General features: G+C 43.1%; 1 protein-coding gene and 1 long non-coding RNA gene across 3 annotated transcripts; one reads left to right on the plus strand and one right to left on the minus strand.

Moving 5' to 3' along the window:
• Positions 1 to 2,103: 2,103 nt before the first annotated feature.
• nr2f6b (nuclear receptor subfamily 2, group F, member 6b) lies at positions 2,104 to 15,207 on the minus strand. The gene is made up of 5 exons (XM_052073931.1): positions 13,384 to 15,207; positions 12,616 to 12,710; positions 6,293 to 6,630; positions 4,923 to 5,169; positions 2,104 to 2,758 (listed from the first exon to the last, which is right to left on the minus strand). The coding sequence occupies exons 1-5, from the start codon at positions 13,668 to 13,670 to the stop codon at positions 2,484 to 2,486; spliced, it is 1,242 nt and encodes a 413-aa protein (XP_051929891.1). The 5' UTR covers positions 13,671 to 15,207; the 3' UTR covers positions 2,104 to 2,483.
• On the plus strand, positions 7,771 to 22,275 carry LOC127605998 (uncharacterized). 2 transcript variants are annotated; one of them, XR_007963702.1, is made up of 4 exons: positions 7,771 to 8,008; positions 8,830 to 8,914; positions 12,257 to 12,444; positions 22,009 to 22,275. It is a non-coding gene; the product is annotated as an uncharacterized LOC127605998 (long non-coding RNA). The 2 variants fall into 2 exon arrangements; XR_007963703.1 differs by lacking the exons at positions 12,257 to 12,444; positions 22,009 to 22,275 and adding an exon at positions 12,092 to 12,232.

A 22,275-nucleotide genomic window follows, 5' to 3' on the forward strand; every position in this document is an offset into this window, starting at 1 on the left:
CACTTTGAGTCACCGTTTGTGATGTGAACAATATGGGAACATTTTAGTACAGACAAGTGCCTTGCGTTATCAAAGCTATCATTCTCTACAGTACCTTTTGTAAGGCCGTGTTTGCTTTATGACACTGAATTAACATCAAAATCTAAATGAACTACTGGTACCTTTAGACAAAAGAAACATAAGGGTCGTTCGTACCTTTCTTTTATGAGCTACACAATTTTGAGTGCTTTCGCCACTTACATTTCAAAAGATAATGTGTCCATAAATCAAATCACGTGAGTGTCTTTGGGAGAAAATGACATACATTCTTGTGAAGATGGACATTGATCCCTGTAAATTTGCTCTTATAGCGCATTCATGGTTCACTGTACAATCTTTGTCTGAGAGAGTAAAACATGAGGTAATAATAGATATGACAATCTGGGGAGCATTAGAATGTTTTCTTTTCTTTTTTTAGAAACTGCCTAACCTAATCAGCGTGCCATTTCCTACATACTGTATATTAAACTCTTCACTTATTTGTGTGTGCAAAAAAGTATTTACATTTCGGCCACCTGGGGGCAGCAAATCCTGAATAAAAGGGGTGGGCAACTTCATAGAGTGAATTGGAACAATATTTGAGGAGCAAATATTTTTTGATACATAAGGGGAACTGCCGTTAATTTTGAACATTTATTTGATTTTCTTGACATTTAGCCTAAGTTCCACATACAAGAAAGTGTTTTGTCCACACTCATAGAGCAATTGTGTCTTAGTGATCATGTTTAGGTGGACAACTTTGGCATATTTGTAGAAAATCTACATAAAACTAATGGGGCAAAACTATGCCCACAAATTGACATCTACGCGCCATTAGCACAACGGTAGATGCTACTAATAGGATTTTATAACGTCACAAGTCATATTATTAACACACAGTTGTCAACTAGTGCACAGTTTTGCTTGCCTCGCTCGTGGCATTAGTTGTTCAAAAACAGTTGTTACTTTACTTTAGTGCGCTGAAGTGACGACAAATAGCATTGCAGTACTTTTAGGTGGACATAGAATAAATGGTCAAGCGGTTTCCCATAGACGGGCAATAACAACATGATACAGGGTGGCCCACTTAAAAGTAGCCCGGATTTTTTTTTAAATTAAAATATTTTTTTAATTTTTTTCAAAACATGTATTTAATTACGTGAATGTTACAAGTGACCCAAGTCTTTCCAAAACCTGTTTTTATTACTTACAGGTTACAAGAGATGCTGGAAGTGTCCCCCATTGACATCTTTTTTCGCGTGTCATGTGGGGATTCACAGAAGACCAGTACCGCGTATTCTGGGAATTTACGTATCCTGATAAGTGAAACCATGCTTCGTCCGACATAAAGTATAGCAGTGGGTCCAAAAGTCCGTCTGCAATGCTAGTCAGCAACCATGTACAGTAATTAATGCGTTTAGCTTTATCGGGCTGCTTTAGTTCCTGAACACATGAAATTCGGTATGGTTTCAGTTTCAGAGAATTCAGTACACGCTGACATGTCGTTCGTGATACACCAACTTGCTGGGATAGTCTCCGAGTTGACTTGTGAGGGCTATTTGTAATTCGCTGCTGAACATCACTGACAACTTCGGGCGTCCGGACTAATTTAGGTCTCTGCTTCTTCACGTTTGCGAGAGAGCCAGTGTCTCGCCATTTCTTAACCAGGCTCTGAACACAACGTTTAGCCGGTGGTTTTGTTTGTGGGTACTCGCGAGTGAAGGCCTCTTGTGTTTTCTTAATTGATCCGGTTCGCACATAGCCTTCCACAATCACTATTCTCTGCTGCAAGGAAAACACCATTTTCTTGAGGTATGGTACGCACCCGGAGAAGGTAGGAGCACTACTGTTCGTGTATAATCTAAAACAAACAAAAATTGGCTCAGCGCCAACGTGTATAACCGGAGCAGTTTTGGAACACTTCCAGCATCTCTTGTAACCTGTAAGTAATAAAAACAGGTTTTGGAAAGACTTGGGTCACTTGTAACATTCACGTAATTAAATACATGTTTTGAAAAAAATTAAAAAAATATTTTAATTTAAAAAAAAATCCGGGCTACTTTTAAGTGGGCCACCCTGTACAATACATTTGGTAACAACTGATCCAGTCTGAAGAGACCTGAAGCGACCTACTCAAGTTGATGATGTGGTGATGCTGTGGATTCAATTGGACGAAGCAGACAATGTTCACGCGCGCACGCACACACACACACACACACACACACACACACACACACACAAGGGGATCAAGCTCAGTCACATTAAGGATGATGTGGGAGGAGGTAGTTATGTGCTCATGGCCTAGCTCTGCATTTTAATTTTTGCAGTCCAGAATGAGACAAAGACACATCTGATGAAGACCAGAGCCTATAAGCGCACAAGTGCTGCAAATAAATTGACCTAATATCCTGCATTTTCATGTTCTCTCTATCCTCCCGTTTGCTCTCAACATGTCCGCAGGTTCCCTACTGTCCCGGGGCGTAGGGCCAGCTGATGGAGCTCCCTGACAACTGCATGTCTCGGATCAGAGTCTCGATAGGGGTCTTGCCAACCAGGCGCATGAAGAAGAGCTGAGAGATGAGGTTAGCCGGCACGGCGCGGAGAGCCGGCAGGCGCAGGAGCAAGCGGCCGAAGCGCTGAGGCTGATTAGGGTACTGCAACCTTTCGTACTCAGTCAGGGCCACCTGGGCCTTCTCCTGCAGGGACTCCACGTGGGCTGGATCAGTCAGACCGCATGCATCTGACAGCAAACGCACAGGAGAGGACCTCGCTTTATTAGGTATATATTCCATTGTTCTCTCACTTAATAAACAGTTGGGTCAAAAAAAGAACCCAATTATGTGTCAAAATTGGACTATTTGGGTCCATTTCCTATTTTCGTTTTTTCGTAATTAAAAACAATCCATTTTTTTCAACAAAATAACCCAATTTTAAGGGACTTGTTCTGTAACAACAACAACAAAGTGGGTCAAGTAGCAGTCGTTCTCTCTTTGATCCCTAATTGGGTTATTTTTTACCCAACTGTTTTAGCTGGTTTACCATTGAGCTTGCACGCTAAAATTAATTTGGGTCAAAACGTGACTGAGCTGCTGCTTGAGTCAGTTCAACCGTACTTTGAGTTTTTAATACAAGACATCACAATTTGTTTTGTACAAAATGGCTTGTTTGTACAAAAATGACCCAAGTAGTAGATCAGTCAATTTTTGACACAAATTGAGTTATATTTTGAAACTGTTTTTAGAATCTTTGATTTTGCACTCTAAATTTAATTTGTGACTTTTTGAGTTGTAAACAAAATAATCCTGTTTTGTGGGATTTCTTCAAAATGACCCAATTTGGGGGTTTGTTTTGCACATTTGCAAATAATTTCGGACAGCATTGTCCAACTATCTAAAAAACATAAAAATGTGAATGTTGGGGCAAAAAAGGCTGGGGAACGCTGTTTCAAATGACGACGGACTCTGCTTCTTAACTTCATCAAGGTCTAAAATTATTTATGCCAAAACAACAGAAACTTCTTCAGTTTTTGATAATTGTGGCTGAAGCTCCAAAAACTTTGAACCTATCCCGCCATTTTTATTTAAATATTTATCCCAGCTGATTTTGGGCTTTGCATGGCGCATATACAGTATACCAATCACACCTCAGGTCAATTTAGTCTTCATTTAACCTAGCATGCATGTTTTTGGAACATGGACAAAGGACAGGGAGAACATGCAAACTGTACACAGAAATGCCCCCAGCTGAGACTTGAACTCTGAACCTCAGAACTGTGAGAGAGAAATTGCAACCTGTATCTCACCCTGATGTCCTGGCACCAACTCACCAAAAGTCAAACTATAAAACATCTTGAGTAGCTACATTAATGGAAGCGACACTTTCTCAGTACGTCTTTTCCTCATCATACAACAACAAAATGTGATTCGCACAGTTTACTGTCATATTGTAGTTCAATTCCTGACTGCATGAGCATCGTATTGCAATATGTTTGCATAGGTCTCTAGTGCAAGGGGGCTAAAATGTGAAGAAAACATGGTTCTTCATAGTTTTGCCATATTTGAGAGAGCAACTGCAAGCTATGTTTTACTTGCTAATCCATTGCCTCTCTCTTTTTTTTTTAAAATCTTCCACATTGGGTGAAAATGTGTCTGGAAAAGAAGACTGTCTTTGAATCATGTTTTTAGATGGATAATCATCATTAAAAATCAGTGAAACAAAGAGTACCGTTAATACTTCGGGAGTCAAGTCATCTGCTAGGTTAGCTGACTACAGTGATAATAGGGCTTCTTTGGCAATTCTTTCACAACTTGGGAACGTTTGTATTATTTCCATGGAGATGGAAGTGCAGCGGGGCGAGGAAACAAGGACAACGGGGCAGTATGGAAAGACTAACAAATTAGTATGTTTTGCCAGTGGTTGCATGGGTTCCCTCCCACATTGCATAAACATACAAGTTAAGGTCACTGAAGAGTCTACATCAGGGGTGTCAAACTCATTTTTGTCGCGGGCCTGATTTTAGTTCGAGTTTCCCTTGGAGGGCCATTATGACTGAAACAGTTTATTTGCCTATTGTTTGAGTTACCGAAATGAGGGGTTTGGTAACAAGAAAATGCTTACGGTATCACTCTTCTTTATTAGAAATGAGAATTTGATATTTTGGTACAGATCTTAGCAAGCATCATGAAGTTTGACATAATTGATTTGCTTTCGCGGGCCACATCAAATGATGTGGCGGGCCTGATTTGGCCCCCGGGCCTTGAGTTTGATGACTGTTGGAAATGGATGGACATACAGAAGTTTTGATCACTCAATTCACCCTTCCAGGGACAGCAGTTACTACAGTGGACATTTTATCATGTTATCAGGTTACAGGGTGCATGAAAGGGTTCAACATGTAGACCTACCAGGTGAAAAGAGAGCAATGGCTTTCAGGCAACTGTATTCCGCCGTGTCCACTTGCAGTCTGTTGAGCTTGTCCACTTGGTCCTGGAAGACCCTGACCTGGTCCATGAAGGACACCACTCGCTCAGCAGACATAGGGGACGAGTGGAAGCCAGCCGCTGCCAGCAGGGGGGCCATGTGTAGTGGCAAAGCAGACTGCGCTGCGTTGAGAATGAAAAGTTCGCTCCAGCTTAGTCTCAGCAGTGCGACCTGTAGGAAGTCAGATTTTTTTTTGTTTAAAGCAAGCACAACCACGTCATTCTTGCCAGTGTCTTGAGTGATAGAGGTGGCAAAAGTAGTTTAAAAAAACATACCGTATTGGCCCGAATATAAGACGGGCCTGATTATAAGACGACCCCCCCTTTTCAAGACTCAAGTTTGAAAAAAGACTTTTTGAACACCAAATTAACTTTTGTACAGAAAATAATTACAGTTCATCTGAAACAAATGATTCAACAATATATTTGAGAGAAAAAAACATTTTATTTTGCCTCATTCAAATCTTAATATCTCAACATTTAAATATGTAAACTAAAGTGCAATCACATACGTAAATTAATGGCTTCTGGTTTTTGAAAACTTTTCCTCAGCTGCCGGTTAACCTGGCCAATCTTCGAACCACTTTTCTCCAGATTGTCGCTAAGATCTCCATTTTCTGTTATCTCTTCTATTACTTTCTTCTCTTTTCTTTCTTACCGCATTTTTTTATTTTTCTTCTTCTATTCTGCTATTTTAATTTTTATTCTTCGTGACAGGGGTTCACTTTGGCCTGGGAAGTCAAGTTCAGCATTCACTTCAATGATATCTGGCGCCATCTAGCGCCGTGAATGGGTATAATGTCTAGACCCCGAATATAAAACGATCACCACTTTTTCGTCTTATTTCAATACAAAAAACACCGTCTTATATTCAGGCCAATACGATATAGGTTCTAAAATGGACACCAAAAAGTAAATGTGTGTTTTTAACTGTCCTCTGCATAAAAGTACTCTTTTATTACTTTACATGTTGTATTTTTGTTGTTTTTATTTGTAAACCAAGAGCTACTGCAAAAAAACCAAAAAAAAACATAATATCGCAACACATCGGAATAATGACATTATTCAAGAGCGACTGTAGTTCATCTGATCGATTACAACAGGGAAAAGTGGAGGTGTAAAACCGACTACTGGGTACATGCACTTTTGCTTTTCAAGGCCAGAGCTAAAGCCGTGAGCTGAATGGCCAAGAAAAAAATATAAGCGGGTCAGAAAATTGATGGATGAATAACTAATCTACTTCAGGTGGTTTTCATTTAATCAGCTGTTGCCGTAGCTCATCATCCTTGACTGACCTGCTCTGAAACTGGAAGCTCTGGAAAGTACGGGATGTTTCTGGCCCACTCGATGGTGCTGAAGAGGAGCCGGGCAGCCAGCTCGCAGATGCTGTCGATGCCCATGACGGGGGCTCCGCTCGCAGAAGCCCCCATCTGCGCTTGGCCGTACTGGGTCCCATAGCGGCTGTGGGGGTACGGCTCGGCCCGAAGCAGCTGGGAGATGAGCTCCGACACCGGCTGGCTGTTGAAGTAATCTGCCCCAAGATGACCGGGTAACACGCCTCCGACTCCGCCAGCTCGTTGGGAGTTGGGACTGATACCTATGTGGGAAGGTGGGATGCGACCCCTCTGGACAGCTGCACGAACACAGAGAGGAGTGGTATGATACATGTGCAAATATGCATGACATGGTGGCTTTGCTTTTACTTTAGAAAAATAGAAGTGCATGGTTGAAGATGAACAACATTTTGAATTCCAATTGCAATATATCAATCTTCAAAAACACAAGATAACATAACATTTTAGATAGATAACATAAGAAGGTAAATATGAACCCAGAGAGGCTGAATTTAAAAGCAATTTTTTGGATAATTTGAATTTTTCAACTTTTTTTTTTTTATTGCTGTTGATTTGAAGTCCTGAGTGGGTTTCAGCAGCAGCCCGTGTTAAACAAACAGTGTTAATGGTACACTGTTTCCCCCTCCTGACACACCGAAGGGTGGCGGTGGTGGGTTTGTGGGTTTGTGAGCACTGTAGCTGGGGCAGACGGTACCCATCAGCTGCCTTCGAAGTCCCACAGGCCAAAAAAGTCCACTCGGACTCATCTTTCACCTGGATGGCACCCCGTATCGCCGGTGTCCAAAAGCTAATTCGAAGGGTGCCACCATGACAGGCATTGTCATGTTCTGTCTCGATTGTGTGCCAGCTACTGGAGCGAAGGGCGTTTCCCTCCGGCAGATGCACCCGTGCCTCGTTTTCCCATCAAGCCGAGCCTTGTATTTAAGGACTCTGACTTCTGCTACGCCTTGTTGACCTTGGTTGCTGTTGTGCTTCAAGTGTCATTTTCCAGACCTCTTGATATTATTTGTAGTCTCTCTCGTTTTTGTTTATAGATACTTGTTTGTAAGTATTTTTGCTACTCTAGTATTGCTCTGTGTTATCGGATGTTTTGATATTTCTACGATTGTGTATTCTCGATATTCTATTGAACCTTTCCTTTGCAAACGCTTTTGGTATGAAGCATTGATTTTCCTGGCACCTTCTGACAAGCCATTTCATTTTATACTCTATCTGTGCGATTTTCTTTAATAAATATTTTTGTAATCGCACTTTGTATGAGCCTGCATTTATATTTATTCGGTTTGGTCAGAGCCTAACATTGATTGACTTGTGGCCACAACTGATCTGCTGCCTCCATAATAGAGGTGAATGTGGCACGTAACCAGAGCCACAGGGTAATGTTACGACGGCGTGACGTCACGGCCGTAAAGTGTGCGGTTGCCGAAAAGTGTTGATATAAAAGATGGCTACTGACAATAAACGGCAGTGAGCACAGAGTCAGGTTCCAAGCGTTTTATTGAACATAATGTGGGCAAAGCTCTCTCCGAAATGGTAGTTGAAACTCTTTCTGACAAGGAATTCTGTCAGATGCTCCCAGTGGACCCTCACAATGCGTTTGGGTGTGCCAGGTCGGACCGGGACCCACCTCCACCAACGGAGCCAACACACCACCAGGTGGTGATCAGTTGACGGCTCTTCCCCTCTCTTCACCCGAGCGTTTGAAACATGCGGTCACAAATCCGATGACATGACTATAAAGTCTATCATCAAACGGCGGCAAAGGGTGTCCTGATGCCAACTGGACACACTTATGTTAGAACATGGTGTTTTAATCGACAATCCACGACAAGCTCAGAAGTCCAAAAACAGAACACCGCTCGGATTCTGATCCATGAGGGAGGCGTTCATCCTAATCACGCCCTTCCAGGTCTCACTGTCATTGCCCACGTGACCATTGAAGTCCCCCAGCAGAACAAGGAAGTGCCCAGAGGGAGCGTATCCGCCTAACCCTCCAAGGACTCCCAAAAGGGTGTGTACTCAGAGCTGATGTTTGATGCAGAGGCACGAGCAGTCAGGACCCCCCCCACACACACACCTAAAGGCTCATCCTCTCATCCACTGGGGTTAACCGCAATGTACAGGCACAATACGTATGTTCACACCTGCTCTGCGACTCTCACCGTGGGCAACCCCTCTTGAGAAACTTGTCCTAAATGATCATTTTTAAAGTGTAAAGATATACTTTTAATGTTTTTAATTATTCAGTTTAACAATATATACCACAATGTGCTTTTTCTAAATACATCCAAAGTAATATAGACAAAGTTGAGATTAGCATGTTAGCTGGGCCTCAGCAAGTGTTGCTCTTTTGCAAAGCCCAGCCCTGTTCCAAACTGTCAAAAGTCCAGCAGGTTATTCACAGTGAGCCATTTCAAATACATGTTGTGATCATGTAATACTTGCCTAACCAACTATTCTCCCATTTTCTATTGTAGCTTCTACGCTCCGGCCAAATCAGCCCGCCTACAGCAGCAGTCGCTCCACAAGTCTCCTCAAAAGCTGTTCTACATACCCCATCAGGTAAATACATCTCAAGACTACTTTCCCTTTGCACTGCTCCCTACCACAGTGACATGGTATGTTGTGGTCCAATGTAAATTTCATTGTGAATATAGCCTGCTACAGTTCAGTGTGTTCAAAATGAAAGATTTGTCATTTCAGCCTTGTACAAGTACAGTACATAGTGCAACGAGTCATGCTGGAAGTTATGTTTGGGTAAGGCGTTTCAAACTCTTGTTCCATGTGGAACAGATTTTAGCTGGAGCTGCATTGGTGAAACGCTAACTCTTCTGAGCTTTCAAGGCTGGCCTTTTGCTGGCTTTTAGCTCAGCAGTCTTAGCTCTGCATCCAGGCTGGCGGTGAGATGGTGGTGTAGGTTCGAACCCCGAGTGGGTGGAAGGTGCAAGAACGCCATCAGTTGCACATGCACCCATTTTTTAAAAAAAATATTTTTTACTTTGAGCACCTGCCCCTCTAAAGGTCACTGCACGGCCCTGTGAATTTTACTGACCGTCTACGCCAGTCACAACTGAGCATGCCACAGTTTGTACTGTTCGTATTACACACAGCAATCAAACAATCAAGTTCCTATCATTTATTTCATATATGCGTTTTGTTACTCTTCAATTTGGAACTGTTTTCAGTTGGTCATTTGTTTATTTGTTTATGCTCAGGCCCCTCTACAAAAGAAAAAGGTTCTTATTTCCAATGCCCTTGGTGAGCATTAACAGCACAGTGAAACTGTGTTGTTAATGTTTTTGTGTCAATATGAAAAATGTCTTTTTCAAATTTGATGAAAAAGTATTAGTTTATATAATATATAAATAGTTTGAGACTTTGATGAGATCTCAAGTTACAAACATACAATACGTGAACAAGATCCAAATAAAACAGTGTGTGGAGATTTGCTGCAGCTCTTCGTGGATTTAGTTGTCTGTTGTTACTCCTGTTATTTAAATTTTTGTGTTTATTTTAGTGCTACAATCAAAAGTAATTGCTACGAACAATGCGACTATACAAACCTTTCATTAAATGAGACTACAGATAAAGCTTACAATTTCTTCACTTGTTATGCATTACCATAAAACGGTACCGTGTATTCATTGATTTTAACTCATTCATTCCCAAAGACATTTTTAAGCGTCTTTTCAGACTTGGTACGGAATTGGCTGGTACTGAATGAGTTCATATATTGTATCTACAGTAATTGGGGGTTTTATACGTAACTAAATAACAAAGTTATTTTGTTTTAGTTGCCTTGGTCACAGCTGTCATTTAGAAAGAGTTGAACCAAAAAAATGAACAGGCTCACACACAATATGAATTACACAAACTGTAACAATCCATTTTCATGTGGATCCAGATAAATGGCCAATCTTTTTTTTTTAATTCAAAACAATTGAAAAGTCCATACTCCATAATCATAACGGCACAATTTTTCAATCTTCCAGGTGGACGATTTTTTCGAAAAGAGTTTTTCGTCCACAGTAGTTAACAGTTAAGCCTTGGCGGGGGTCTACGCTCCACTGAGTGACCTTACAGTTATACTGTATAAGGCCATGATAGAATTGCTCAAGAACACATCGAGCAGGGGCTCAGAGTTTTTCTCAGTATGCTGTAAATAATTTCTACATATAGCACCTTTAAGTTCACCGAGCAGAGGTATATATAATCTCTTCAAAGGTGAAGGCTACTTTCACAGGGCCAGAGTTGAGCTCCGCAATTCCAGGTAGTGTGGAAAGAGCAACAACATGCGTCACGGCTACAGTCACTCATTACTAACCAGGCCCAATATAACCTCTGCTACATGTCACTCCTTAGTGTGCATTAGCTGTGGAGACCCGAGGTAGTCATGTGCACTGCAGTTGCAAGACTTTAACATGCTCGTCAGTAAAGTTATGAATTTGAAATGAAAGTATTCACATGGGAATAATTAAAACAGCAAATTGTTTCTTTTTTGTTTTTTCCCCCTGTTCAAATATGTTGTGAGAACAGCCACTTTTCCCCGTTATTCAAATGATACCCTTGCCTTCGGCCGCCTGCTTATCACGTAAGATCAGCAGCTGCCAGAGTTGCGCAACGTGGTGAAAACATGCCCTCAGTTGAAAGTAGAAATAATCAGCTTGGGTCATTGGCAAATGTCACTGCTCCCCTTCACACTTAGCAGAAAACGATCTATGATCTATCTATCTATCTATCTATCTATCTATCTATCTATCTATCTATCTATCTATCTATCTATCTATCTATCTATCTATCTATCTATCTATCTATCTATCTATCTATCTATCTATCTATCTATCTATCTATCTATCTATCTATCTATCTATCTATCTATCTATCTATCTATCTATCTATCTATCTATCTATCTATCTATCTATCTATCTATCTATCTATCTATCTATCTATCTATCTATCTATCTATCTATCTATCTATCTATCTATCTATCTATCTATCTATCTATCTATCTATCTATCTATCTATCTATCTATCTATCTATCTATCTATCTATCTCGGCTAAAGCAAATCTGTAAAGTATTCACAGTGCTACACTTTTTCCAGCTTTTATTTTCGAAAACATAATAGATTCATCCATCCATCCATTTTCAACACTGCCTATCCTGAAGAGGGTCAGAGGGAGTTGCTGGAACCTATCCCGCGTGACTTTGGGCGGATGGCAGACCACACTCTGAACTGGTCGCCAGTCAGTCGCAGGGCACATATAGAGACAAACAACCATTCACACCCACAATCAAACCCTCACCGAGTGGGAACCGATCCCACGCTGCCCACACACAAGAACAGGTGAGTGTAACGCTATACCATCAGCAACTATAGATCCCCTCCTACCCCCCAACAACACAACACCCCATAATGACCGCAAAAAAACCTTTTTTTTAGAAAGCTTTTAAAAAATGACCAAATCAAATTTAGATATGTATCCACAGCCTCTGCCATGAAGCTCAAAGATGAGCTCAGGTGCGTCATTTTTCCACTGATCATCCTTGAGAGGTTCCGACAACTTAATTGGAGTCCACTTGAAATCAGTTGAGTGGACATGTTTGGGAAAGGCACACACCTCTCTATATAAGGCCTCACAGGTGACATGTCAGAGCACAGATCAAGCAGGAAAGTGAAAGGAAGTGTCCAGAGAGCTGATGAGACACAAGATTGAAGTCTTTGGTGTGAATGGCAGGTGCTATGCTTGGAGGAAATCAGGCACCGCTCATCACCTGACCAATCCCATCCCTCCAAGTGATGCACAAAGTTGGCAGCATCGGGCTCTGGGGATGTTTTCTCTGTCTGGGGAAGATTGAGGGAAATGCAGAACAAATGTACTGAATGAAAACTTGCTCCGCAGTGGCCAGGACCTAAGACTGAGGTGAAGGTTCACCTTCCAACGAGACAATGACCCAAAGCACACAGCCAAGAAAATGAAGGAGTGGGTCCAGGACAACTCTGTGAAGGTCCAAACAAAGCCTTGAACCCGACCAACTCTGAAGAGATCTGAAACCGACGCTCCCAGTGCAGCCTGATGGAGCTTGAGAGGTGCTGTAAATTACTTTTTTTTAACCCTGTTTTATGGTGATCTATTTACCATTGATTTAGTCGTGTGTAGTTTTCTGTCACAAATCAAGCATTTCACATGCAGTTTGAAGTGCTTTCAGGATGACCCGCTGCCATGTTATGAAAGCCTCGTGGCAAACGTGTTGAACTAACCTTCTTTGCGCATGCCAACACGGAAACATTTCTTCAGTCGACAGAACTGGCACTGGTTGCGATGGTGCTGGTCGATTTGGCATTCCCGGTTTGATCTGCAGTGACACATGTGAATGTAAGGTGATGAAAACCTTCCAGCTCGGAGTACTATTCCAATAAGCACTTTGTATTCACATGTTGAATGCCCCCACCCCACCCCCCGCCTCTCATGGACCTTTCTGATGAGTGAAAAGTGCGAGCCGGCGTGTCTGAATAGCTCGTCAAGGCTGTGACCTTTGTAAATCATCAGCCCTACACGCCCTTGTGTCGACTTTTACAGCAGACGAGCACTGGCAACATTCCTTTCAGCCCTGGATGTGACACGCTGATTAAAAAGACACATTCCTTTCAGGGTTAGCGTATTATGACGAGAAAAGGAAGAACCACGTTATGTGGCTGAGAATTGAGTTTGCAGCACTTCCCTAGTGCAAGAAAAATGTCAGCGGTGAGCTTCTCAGGGAATCCGGCAACATGCCTGACCTTCATCATGTTTTTCCTTTTTGCCGGGGCTGTTTGTGACACTTGTACGGCATGTCATTCGATGGTGAGGAAATGACAAGCATATGTGGCTGCAAAAGGAAAAAAAAAAAAAAAGAATTTCTGTAAACTTCCCAATTGCGGGAAGTTTGAAAAGAAAACATAAAATAAAATAAAATAAAAAAGGACCCACTCCACCAAGAAAAATGCGATCCATTTGATCCGTTTTTGAGACTTAACTAAACAAGTTACCTGCAGGAGTAGTTGAGGTTGCGTCGGATGCTCCTTTTGAAGAAGCTCTTGCAGCCCTCGCATGTGAACACGCCGTAATGCTTCCCGCTGGACTTGTCGCCGCACACCACGCAGTCCAGCACGCAGGCCTTGTCCTCGTCGGCGATGTCCACATCGCTGCTTCCGGCGCGGGGCGAGCCCTCCTCCTCTTCCCTGCGCAGGTAGACCTTCTCCTCCAGTCCTGACGCGTCACCGTTGGGGTTGCCCCATCCCCCGCTTACCATGGCCATATTCTCCGAGTGGATCATACACTGACCCGCCCTGGCTTTAAACTACGCTCCGAGTCAAAAAAAGTCAACCCGCGTGACGATGCGTTGATCTTGAAGGCAGATTTGAGGCAAAAGGATGAAAAGTTGCCTCTGCGATGACCTTTCCCTCCTTTGTGCTCTGTTTGGATTGACCCGGCAATCCTTCCCGGCGCACTCTGGTCCTCTGTAATCTGGCCGCTCCCTCTGTTCTTGCCTTTCACCCTCGTGTATGCCGCCCTGACCTCCAATCAATGGCTCCTGAGAAAACTTTACACGCACATTGAGTGGTTCAGAGTTCAGGCGGGAGAAGAAAAAAAAAGGCGCAGCTTGCTCTAGCCCAGGAAACAATAAATTACACTTAATCTCCCACTCTGGTTTCTCCCTTCCATTCACAGACGTTCCTCCTCTGAGAAGCACAAACTCAGCTTTTCCCTCAGCATAGTGGCAAAGAAGCCAACAGCCACTGTGACTCTCTGTGCGTGACTGCTTTCTTCCAAAAGGACAAGTGGGAGGAAAATAAAACAGAGTTCTCCTTCAGGCAGGGTTAAACTACCCTGCCCTCTGCTCCAACTTCCAAACTTGTCCAACCAGTTTCCGTGCAATGCTGAAGTGTTATCTGCTGATCTGGGCCAGCTCTAGTCCAGACTCACTATTGAGTTGTTGAGGCAGAGGTGACACTGATGAGGAGGGTCGCGGGGGGGGGGGGTAATAAGCCCCACAAATGTTCATCCACTCGGAAACTTTGGAGAAGAAATCAAATGTGTCGTATACTGGGGAGGGATGGACCCAAAAACTGATCTATGATGCAAAAAAACCCTCCCAATAATAATCCATAAGAATGCTGACACTGGCTGCAGGCGTTTTATTCAAACCAGAGCGGTCTGAGAAAGACAACACACTCCCTCTTTCTCCTGGAAAAATGCCTCTGTGGTTTCTGAGGCAACTAAATTCATTAGTCCTCCGGTCTGAAGTTGACTTCTGTTTTCTTAGAGCGCCTCCAACTCTGCTGGAAAGGCTCAAATGTCACAAGACAAATGAAAAAAGAAAAGAAAAAAGGGGGAAAAATGAAGTCGACCTCCCTTGAGACGCTTTTTTTTCTTGCCCGTCTTGTTAAGTCACTGTCCATCCGACAGTTACAAGCATAGGCCAGAACCTCTTCACATTCCCTGCCAGGGAGTCGGGGTGTACTGTTGCGCTGTGTCGTCCTTTCTCTCCCCCCTCTTCCTCCTCCTCCTCCAATAGGAATAAATCAGTCAAAGAAGCAGGAAAAAGCAGGTCACGGAGCTCCAGTGGAAGGCAGAGCGTTGTGTGAAGAGCACCCAGCCTCCTCTCCGCCTCAGTCGGGCTCTGTCTGCCTCTCTCGGATCGGTCTCCCCCTTTAGGGAGAGTAAGCGTGTGTCTGTGTGCTCAGGGATTTGACACTGCTATTCAAGCCCCGCCGTTGCCATGACGCCGGATGCCTTATAAGGCCAACAGAGTCAAAGAGCACGGAGTGGGCCACAGCCGCAACGAGCGCGAGCACACACACGTAGTCATAGAGAAAGAATGCCTGACTGGCTGCCTGGTTTCCCCCCTGACCTCGGGCCATGGAGAGAGCAGGAGGAGTTAACCCCAACACTGCCAAAAGCAAAAGAAGATGAAGGTGGTGGTGGGAGCGGGAGGGGGGTCTTTGAATGGGGTTGGCTCGTCATGGCACCCATACTCTTGTTCACCCACTCCATTCTAATCCTCAAGACTTCCTACAACATTGTTGACCCAATAATATCAGGGAGGGCCAGTTGTTGTTGTAGTGCAACTTGTGAAAAGGTTATATGATAAGGCCACGGCTCCTTTTCACACCTGCTGCTCACATTCACGTTCGCACTCATTCGGCTCCGCACGAGGGGGCCGGAAGGGCTCCTACACACCCTGCCTGCACATGCGGCACCGCTGGTCACAAGTTCTCGTGTGGCGTCACAGGAACTATGAAGAAACTGAGGAAAAGGTCAAAGTGTCCACACCGTGTACCTGTATTTTTCCCAAACGGAACCAAACCACAAGGTGTCATTTGATCGCGTTTGGCTTATCATGCTCATAAATAATAGAACTGGAGGCATATTATGTGACTGTTTAGAAAACAAAGTGTAGTACACGAGCTGGAAATCTTGTAATGGAACGCGTTTGTCGTTGTTGCGGTCGATGGGGAATTTTCGATGCGTCTCTCATTCCAAGAGTCATGTGAGGGCAATATAAACAAGAAAAACTTGCAAACATTCCAAATCATTAGCGTCATATCATAACAGCCTCAGTCATTTTTAACTTCGTGCCACGATATCAATTTAAAAAAAGAAAATTGTGTGTGTGTGGGGCCGGGGGGGCTCTTCACGTCTCTGTAGATTCAAAGTGATCCAGGTCGTGATAAAGGTCAGATAGAGGCAACTGGATACTTCTTGTTTGTTGTATTTGATGTGCTTTTTTTCAACAAGTCTAACCAAATGCGATGTAAACAAAGCCAAAAAACTGAGTATATCCCAAGTTTTCTCATCACCTGGTTGTGCAGGAATGTCACCTGAATGGGGAAACTATTTCCCGCCAGAGCAACATTCTTTGCTTTGGAAGAGAATTGTCACGTTAGGCACGAAGCAGGAAAAGGGAACTGCTTCGTACGAAACGGAGAAAACGAAAACAAGCGTAACCCCGAAATAGCAGACACCGACAAGGACTTTGTAAAACAATAATATTTATTATAAACAAAAATCCCGCCTAATAAACAACAGAAAACGCCGGTCAGAGAACGATAGCCAGGAAATAAGGAACGCGACAACAGAAAGCGCTGGTAAAAACGAGCACCAGGAAATAAGGAAACGCAACAACAGAAAACGCTTGCAAAACAACGGCAAGGAAAATATGTTTAAACGAGTACTGATTCACGTACGCTAAGATAATGATTCCCGTGGGAGGACAATAATATAACCAACCGCGAATGGTGTCGAACAATATGTGTAATCATAGGCAATAGCAGCGGCACGGCATTCAATACTCCGGCAATGGGTCGACCGCCGGAGCGCCTGCATATAGCAGGTGCAATCACTGGCAAATAGGCAGCAGGTGTGCAGGCGGCAGACGTGAACGCGTGCCACCTGCTGCCGAATAAGGAACATGACAAGAATCTCCTGTCATTAAAAAGTAAAGCTGTCACAACTCCTTGTTGGAGTTCTTCCCTCCAACAAGGCTAAGGTTGATTGAGGCTTTGGACAGTGAACATAAGGTAACTTTAACCTACATCTGTCACAGCGAGACTCATTTTGCATGGGTAGACCTTTTGTTTAGCGGAGAGGTTATCAGGGGCAGCTAAGCTGCGAACTGAATTAGTGCTGCCTTTTAAGCTGCTGTGTATCAGGCGCAGTGGACTGCATGCCATATTCACCTTTGTCAGCCTACATTTGAATCTGTTATGAGAATCAAGGAAAATATCATTTACACCGTACACGCACAAAGGATGATTTCAGGGAAGCATATTTGTGAACTAAGTGGCTGTTCACCTCCGCTAAGTGGTTAAAGCACGGCTATTTTTAACAGATTTAAACAATATAAGGAAAACATCACAAACCGTCTTCTTGCTTGAGACATCAGTCCGCATACATAACCGTATCGCCACGGGCAATCGCAAGGCGCCAAAGTCAGAAGTCCGGCGCAGTACCAAGATTGACCTGTGAGAAGAAGGATGGCGCCACTAGGACGTGCAGACTGCTGTGAAATGGAAAAAGGAAGAAAGAGCAGCAGCTTTGCTTACTGATACAGTAATTACATCATTTTTAACACTCAACAGAACCATTTGCATGTGGAAATTCGCGCGTGGAAACTTTATAAGTTTTAATTTGTCGGCCCCAACTGCTGTCGGGGAAGATTAGGGAGGAATAAACACTCTCCTTAACACATTACACACCACAGGTTAATCACCCAGGATAATCTTTCAGCGACATCCGAGAATCTGGCCTTTCCTGACTTTTATCGTGAGGGAAGGAAAATGCTCAAATTTTCTTTGATTGTAGCTATGCTGTTGGACCGTTGACCTCTGGGTTAAGTTTGATTAGTTGAGATTACGGGCCAAAAAGTTCACATTCACTGCTGCGGTGTCTTTTGTTATTCTTTCATCATCTCCGATATTACACCTATTGTGCATTTGTTTTAGCCTCAGGTTTTGTGTGTGAGTGACGGCAGCAGGACGAGTGTCGCTTTTGTTTATTCTCAAGTTGAGCTGAATGCAATAGATGTAAGCGTGGTATGTGCTGTGTGCTCTTTGAACCGCGGGTCAGGAATGCAGGTGCTCGTTTTGCGGAAATAACGCATTCTTAACGCAGTCGGGAGTCCACAAAACACCAGCAAGAAACACTTACCTGAGTACTAACACGCACACACACACACACACACACGCACGCACACACACACACACACACACACACACACACACACACACACACACACACACACACACACACACACACACACACACACACACACACACACACACACACACCCTCTGGTTGTACTATGTCCAGACATACTGTACAGGTTAAACCAGTCGAAGGCCTGTGGGTAGTCGGACATCCTCCACTGCAGCCACTTATATTATCTTGACACAAAAGCCCTTTTGATGATCAAGCGTCTGAAAACATTTGCACAAGTTAGGTGTGTGTGTGTGTGTGTGTGTGTGTGTGTGTGTGTGTGTGTGTGTGTGTGTGTGTGTGTGTGTGTGTGTGTGTGCGCGTGTGTTTTCAAACCCCCGGGTGAGCAAGGTTTGGAGAGCAGAGGTCAATATGTGGCAATAAAGCAGTGCGGCAGGAAGCGCGTGTTCTTTGGTTCGGAAAGACGTTGGGGGCAGATAGCATGTGATGATTACACAAACATCCTATTGTGCGATGTCTTAATACTGTTGTAAGATCACTATTGCCGTTATTCAAAAATGACCTATTGCATCATCATTCCAGCGGCTTATGTATTTATGAATATGGTAATGCACTGACGACTGATGGAGGAGTGTGTAAGAAAAGTTTGATTGCCCTTTAACTCGCATAAGCAATTTTACGTGTATGAGAACAAGCGCATGACTCCCTGTTCCTTCCTCATTAGCCCCCGCACCCTTTGGCCTAAAGAGCAACCTTTCTGTCTCCTCTCTCTCTCTCGCCCCCTCACAACATCCTCCAAACTGAGGCCTTTGACCTCGTGCGAATGACTGAGCAATTGAGAATAAACAGGGCAAAGGAACCTGCTAAAGAAAAACATCTGCTGGGGTGAGCGCGCAGCGCAACACACGGCGTCCAATCAATAGCGGGCCTGCTCCACGCCCATGACCTACCGGAGGTGGTGGGAAAGTTCCCATTTGGTGTGTGTCCTTGTCATTCAAATCAGCTGCCATGAAATGGCTGTGAACACGATATCGAGTCATTGTCCGTAGATTTGCGAATTGTTAGGATTTCCTTTGCCGGCGAATTGTGTTCATTTTTAGAGGATGCAGGGACCCCCGCCACTCCCCCAAAGGCGAACCCACTAGAAGGATGTCAATATGGCGTCGGTGGATAATCCAGTACAGAGACTGTCACCATGTACATTTTTCTCAGACAGGGCCTTAACGTAACTCTCAGTGCAGCCACAACATTTTATCAAGCTCTTGACTTTGTAATTCTTTGTTGCAATCCGCTCTGTCAGTGTGCCCTAGACATTGGCCAGAGGTCAAATGAGGGTTCGGAAGGGCGACACTATGAACCTAATCTGCTCACTGAAGATGACTCAAATGCTCTAACAGGATTAGAAGGAAGCCCCTCCCCCCGTGGTCTTTCTTCTGCAAACACCTTAGTGCAGTAATCTAACAGCCACAAGCTGCCAACTAACCTCATTAGTTCATCTCATCTGCTGCCGCTCTTGCTCTCGACATTGATCTTATGTTTCCTCTAAACCACAGTTAAAAAAAAATATTTTAAAAATCTGTTCCCTCTCACTCATACGGCACATTTAATACACATTTTTAACTGTTTCATTCTGGAAAAAAAAATCCAACTTTATTTTTGGGTGTACAGTAATCCCTCGTTTATCATGGGGGTTACGTTCCAAAAAGAACCAGTGACAAAATGAAATGAAATGAAATCCGTGAAGTAGTAAACTTAAATTTATTTTACAGTTATTACACAGTAATGAACTATATATATAATGAAATCAAAGACCAAACCTTGTTTTCAGGCCCAATTACAAAAAAAACCTTTTCAACAAATAACTATAATAGTTTTTGGAAGTACTGTACTGTTGACACCCGGCCTCACCAACGCGTTCTGATTTAAAGGGTTAAAAGCATTAAAAAAAACTACACAAAAAAATCAGTGAAACAGTGAAGCCGCGGAAAGTGAATTACGTTAGAGCCAGGAATCACTATACGTCGTTAATGTGTGGTAAACTGACCATTTTTCTCGAAAATAATCAAACGATGGATGTAAATGTGTGTGTACACTTCCTTGGTTACAACTAGAAGAGCAGAATTCCAATGCAGAGTCATAATGTGAATTTTCACTGTAAAACGTATTTCATTCATTCATTTTTTTATGCTTATTTGCAACCAGAAACAAAAACGTATCTGTCTCAAAGTTAGCTAAAGTATTGGACTTCTTCTTCATGATGATCAATCTGGGTTGTGGATCGAAAAACCAAAGAGCAGAAACCACGGCTTTTTTCTGGTGCAATCCCAAAACGACATTAGTGGTTCTGTGTATCGTCACACATTTCTCGACTTGGCAAGGCAGTCTTCAATAAAACTCACCCCAAATATCCCCCAAAATAAAATGCAAAGTCAAAACATATTTGTGGTGTGAATCCTTTTGATGTTGACTGAGAGGAAGCCTAAAAGCTTAGCTGGTGATGGTTAGAATTCAGAAAACTCTTTTCAGAACATTCTGTTTGAACTCCATAGTCACATCACTTTTGAGACATTCCGACTTTAGAGCTCTTACGCATGTCTTCGGAGCAGTATATGCTGACAGGAAAAAGCCATATCTACTAATCCTAAATAAATTGTTACCATTACATCTCTCTTCCACTGAAAAATCGGTAATACTGGGACAAAATATGAACAGAGGTTCGACTGAAATAAACAAAAAGAATGAGGGACGAATTTTAATTGAATACATCCTGTAATATTTGGTATTACATACTAACATTAATCATGTCGTTGAAAATATTTATTCAGGGTTTTTTTCTCTTTATTTATGCAGCTGAGTAAAAAAATAATGTTGTAATTGGTTCATCGTAGGGCGGCCTGGTAGTCTAGTGGTTAGCACGTCGACTTCACAGTGCAGAGGTACCGGGTTCATTTCCAGCTCTGACCTCCCTGTGTGGAGTTTGCATGTTCTCCCCGGGCCTGCGTGGGTTTTCTCCGGGTGCTGCGGTTTTCCCCCACATTCCAAAAACATGCATTGCAGGCTGACTGATCACTCTAAATTGTCCCTAGGTGTGAGTGAGGGCGTGGATGGTTGTTCGTCTCCGTGTGCCCTGTGATTGGCTGGCAACCTGTTCAAGGTGTCCCCCGCCTACTGCCCGAAGACAGCTGGGATAGGCTCCAGAACCCCCCGCGTCCCTAGTGAGGATGAAGCGGTTCGGAAGATGAATGAATGAATGAATGATTCATCGTAAATAAAATGTGCAGTCCAGCATCAAATTTTAATGCTGGTGACGGCTGACTACACTCAGAGGTCACACCCACTGACTTTGATTGACAGACAAGTCATCGTGCCCCATTCCCCCAGTGGGGCATGCATTATGAAGTAAAAGAACCATTGTGGAAAAGGACCTCATGAAATAAAAATTGACTTTGTAAAAAAGTGTTTTTATTTGATAAAATCATGGAAAACAAGTAAAAATCATTTTTAAAGGTGTGGCATTGTTGGTGTAATCATTACGAAAATTTTAATTAGAATTATTTCACAATATTAACTTCTTTTATACTGTAGTAGCCAAATGAAATATTTGTCATTTTTCAAAATGTTTTTTATTTCAAAATGTTCTTTTAATTTATTTACCGTAATGTTAAGATGCCCCCTACTGGTATTTACAAATGCTATTGTACCTTAATAAAAGGCAGCCCATTCATCTTCACATTATTCTTTCAGATTTCTTGTGTTGTGAATGATATATTGGAGACGATGATCGTGCAACAAGTTCTCCAGTGCTCATATGGCACCCATGGCTCAGCATCCTTTAGCTCAGTGTTTGCTGCATGTTGGGATTATGCGAGCGGATGTTAAAGCACATTTGATTGAGTTAAAATCTTTTGCCCCGCTCTTCATCACCCCTCTGACCTCTCTCTTGGCTCCAAGAGCCCATTGGTGTCAGCTCAGTGGGGATCAGAGGGAGATGAAGAGAGAAGGAGCAGGAGGAGGAGAAGAGGTGGGTGGGTATGGAGCTGTGACAGGTGAGCTAATGGTTTTAGGGGAGAAAGAGATGAGGGCAACAGCTGTGATCTTTACACAGATTACAGAGGGACAATTTATTAAAAAGAATGGATGCAGAGTAAATTAAGTGACCTAAAACCCCGGAGTCTCTGCGCCCTCGTGCGTGTGTGCATGCGTGCGTGCGTGCGTGCGTG

The sequence above is a fragment of the Hippocampus zosterae genome, chromosome 8, assembly GCF_025434085.1.
Source record: "Hippocampus zosterae strain Florida chromosome 8, ASM2543408v3, whole genome shotgun sequence".
In the NCBI taxonomy this organism is placed as follows: Eukaryota; Metazoa; Chordata; class Actinopteri; order Syngnathiformes; family Syngnathidae; genus Hippocampus; species Hippocampus zosterae.

Coding starts and splice junctions, on each gene's coding strand:
- nr2f6b (XM_052073931.1), bottom strand. CDS start 13,670: ATGATCCACTCGGAGAATATGGCCATGGTAAGCGGGGGATGGGGCAAC. Junction 5,170..6,292: donor AGCTTCCAGTTTCAGAGCAG/GTCAGTCAAGGA, acceptor GACTTCCTACAG/GTCGCACTGCTGAGACTAAG. Junction 2,759..4,922: donor CATTGCTCTCTTTTCACCTG/GTAGGTCTACAT, acceptor GTTTGCTGTCAG/ATGCATGCGGTCTGACTGAT.